Raw genomic sequence first — 2976 nt, forward strand, 5'->3', positions numbered from 1 at the left:
AGATTCTCATCATTCGCTGATGCCCCATTAGATATAAGGGCGGTGAAATCGGCACATAGACCGCACAACCAAAAATGTGCAGATGTGCTATGTCGAGTTTGTATCCGATAACCAATTGAATGGCGCTATATGGTTGGGTTGCAACAGGTCTTAAGCAGACCAACATGGCTGCGTGCATTATGGTATGGCCCCAAGCAGCGATCAAGAGCTTGGTACGTATGACCAACGATGGAGTAATCATTTGTAAGTGCATAATAAATGCCTCTGTCAGGCCGTTCTGTGTGTGAACATAGAATACTGGATGTTCAACTTCAACCCTAACTGACATGCAGTAGTCATCAAAAGTTTTAGATGTGAATTCTCGAGCATTATCCAATTGAATAGATTTGATTGGATAATCAGGGTGGTGAGCCCTAAACTTGATAACCTGAGCCAACAGTTTGTAGAATGCAACGCTCCTTGTGGACAACAAGCATATGTGTGACCAATGTGTGGAAGCGTCAACCAAAACCATAAAATATCTAAATGGTCCACATGGAAGGTGAATCGGTCCACAAATGTCCCCTTAACTCCTTTGTAGAAAAATATGAGGATTCGAACGAATCTTGTCATAAGAAGGCTTAATAATAAGCTTTCCTAAAGAACATGTTTGACATGTGATTCCTTGAATTGAACCTAAACTTCGAGTTAATGGATGCCCATGTGATAATTTGAGGGTAGGGCCGGCCACATAATGGCTCTCTATAGGGCGTATGGTTGTAGTATACAGACCACTCGGAATATGCTTCATCTTCTCTAGAACAAGCTACTGGCCATATCGTAGGAAGTTATGCACAGAAATTCAACTCCATTTCTACATAGGTTTCATCATTGTAATTATTATCTCTAATGTCCTTAAAACTCAACAACGTTTTTTCGGAATGTGCAGAGTAAAGTGCCTCATCAATGGTCAAAATTGTACCATTGGACAACATTATATGTGCCTTATTGTATCCTTCGATCAGGTTGGATGGGCCTAAGAAGGTTGTCAGACATGCATTCTTAGGTACGAAGTTAGTGAAATAGATGCGTTCATGCAAAACAGTGTGCATGGTTGCACCATCTGCCACACAACTAACTTTCCCTATAGTCATACCTAGAATGAAAATTAATTTGAATCGGTCACATGCATAAAAGTTCTAAAAACAAATATCCATTCAAAATAATTTTAAGTATTCAAGGATGGAAATTAATTAAAAAACTTAATATCCAAAAATAAATCACCAACAAATAATCCAAACATAAAGGGAAATTGTTCAAAATTTAACCAAAAACACAAGGGGGTTCGGCCACTAGGTGGAATTCAGCCCCAATGTTTAAATTTCAACTAGAAAAATAGTTTTTGTCTAAGATTCTAATCTTCCATAGGGGGTAACGGCTTTTTGAAAGTTAGAAACCTCAATCTTGGTACTCTCCGATTCGTCCACTTGCACAAAGTTTGATTCAAACTTCTTATGACGAGAATGATATTCAGCTATAACCTTATGGGAATCTCGGCAAACATGGGACCAATGGTCATTTGAACCACAACGATAGCACATGTCCACATCCATGGTTTCAGGTGCTTTGCCCTTATTCTTTAAGTTAGAGGCCTTATGAGAGAGGTTAAGGTGCTTCTGGGCTTTGTTTTCGCCTATAGATAGGCCTTGGCTCTGTTGACCATGATGGGGTGGCTTCTAGCCACCCCTGCCACACTTCTTTTAGCGTTTTGGGCATTGGTTCGTGCTATAATGTGTTTTAGGCACATCAATCGCCACAGTAAGTCGAGCTTGATGATTCTTCATCAACAACTGATTTTGCTTTTCAACAAAAAGTAAAACACAGGTTAAATTCGAGAACTTAGTGAACTTCTGAGCTCTATATTGTTGCTACAGGACAATATTAGTAGCAGAGAATGTCGAATAGGTCTTCTCCAGGAGATCCTCTTTGGTCAAAGTTTTGTTACAAAACTTGAGAAGTGATCGAATTCGACAAACTTCATATTTATATTCATTCATAGACTTAAAGTCTTGGAAGCCCAAATTGTGCCAGTCATGTCTTGCTTCAGGCAAGAAGATGTCCTTTTGGTGATCAAAACGATTAGCCAAAGCGACCCATAATGCTTGTGGATCTTCCTCAACAAGGTACTCAGTTTGCAATGCATCATAAATATGTCTTCGGATGAAGATTATGGCAGTAGCTTTCTCAACTTCGCCAACCGGGTTGTCCATCTCATCTTTAATGGCGAGATGAAAATTCTTTGCAGTGAGGTGGAGCTTCACATCTTGGACCCACTTGAGGTAGTTCCTTCCAGAGACCTCCAAAGCGGTGAAGTCGAGTTTGTTCAAATTCGACATGTTCTTATCACAAAACAAAGGATAAGATGTGATTAGTGTAATGAAGAAAGAAAATCAATCCATTCACATATGAGTAGAACATTCAGGTTCTAATAGACATGTATTGGTTAAAATTCGCATGAAAAAACTTCAGGTTTTCATGGGTGATGTTTTTAAGGAAAACTTCAGGTTTTCAAACAAGGCATGTTTTTAGAAACTTAAGGTCTCGAAATAATTATGAACTTCAGGTTCATATGTTCATGTAGACAAACGCAAATATATATACATAAATATGCAACAAGAATATATGTAAATAGAACTTTAGGTTTAGAATTATAATTGAATTAATTATTTGGACTTCAGGCCAAATTTATAATGTGGGTGAAAAATTATAAAACCCAAATTGTCTAAAAAAATAAACAATTAAGCTCGGGGCCCAAAACCATGGGCCAAAGCCCACGGATAGGCTGAGCAAATTGGAGATGTGTGGCCCAGGCCCAAAAATGGGTTGGAATGGCCTCGAGCCTAGCATAACAAATTATTAGGCTGTAGGCTCAAGCCCAAAGCAAAGGCCTAATAAAGGCTATAGTTTAGTGTGACGCATACATGAAAAAAAATTGAT

At 38.7% G+C, this 2976-nt stretch overlaps 1 protein-coding gene across 1 annotated transcript; it reads right to left on the reverse strand.

Moving 5' to 3' along the window:
- Nucleotides 1–1907: 1907 nt before the first annotated feature.
- Nucleotides 1908–2375, reverse strand: LOC137713331 (uncharacterized). The gene has a single exon (XM_068452615.1). It carries the CDS (start codon nt 2373–2375, stop codon nt 1908–1910), a length of 468 nt encoding a protein of 155 aa, XP_068308716.1.
- Nucleotides 2376–2976: the final 601 nt, after the last annotated feature.

This window comes from Pyrus communis, chromosome 13 (assembly GCF_963583255.1).
Source record: "Pyrus communis chromosome 13, drPyrComm1.1, whole genome shotgun sequence".
NCBI lineage: Eukaryota > Viridiplantae > Streptophyta > Magnoliopsida > Rosales > Rosaceae > Pyrus > Pyrus communis.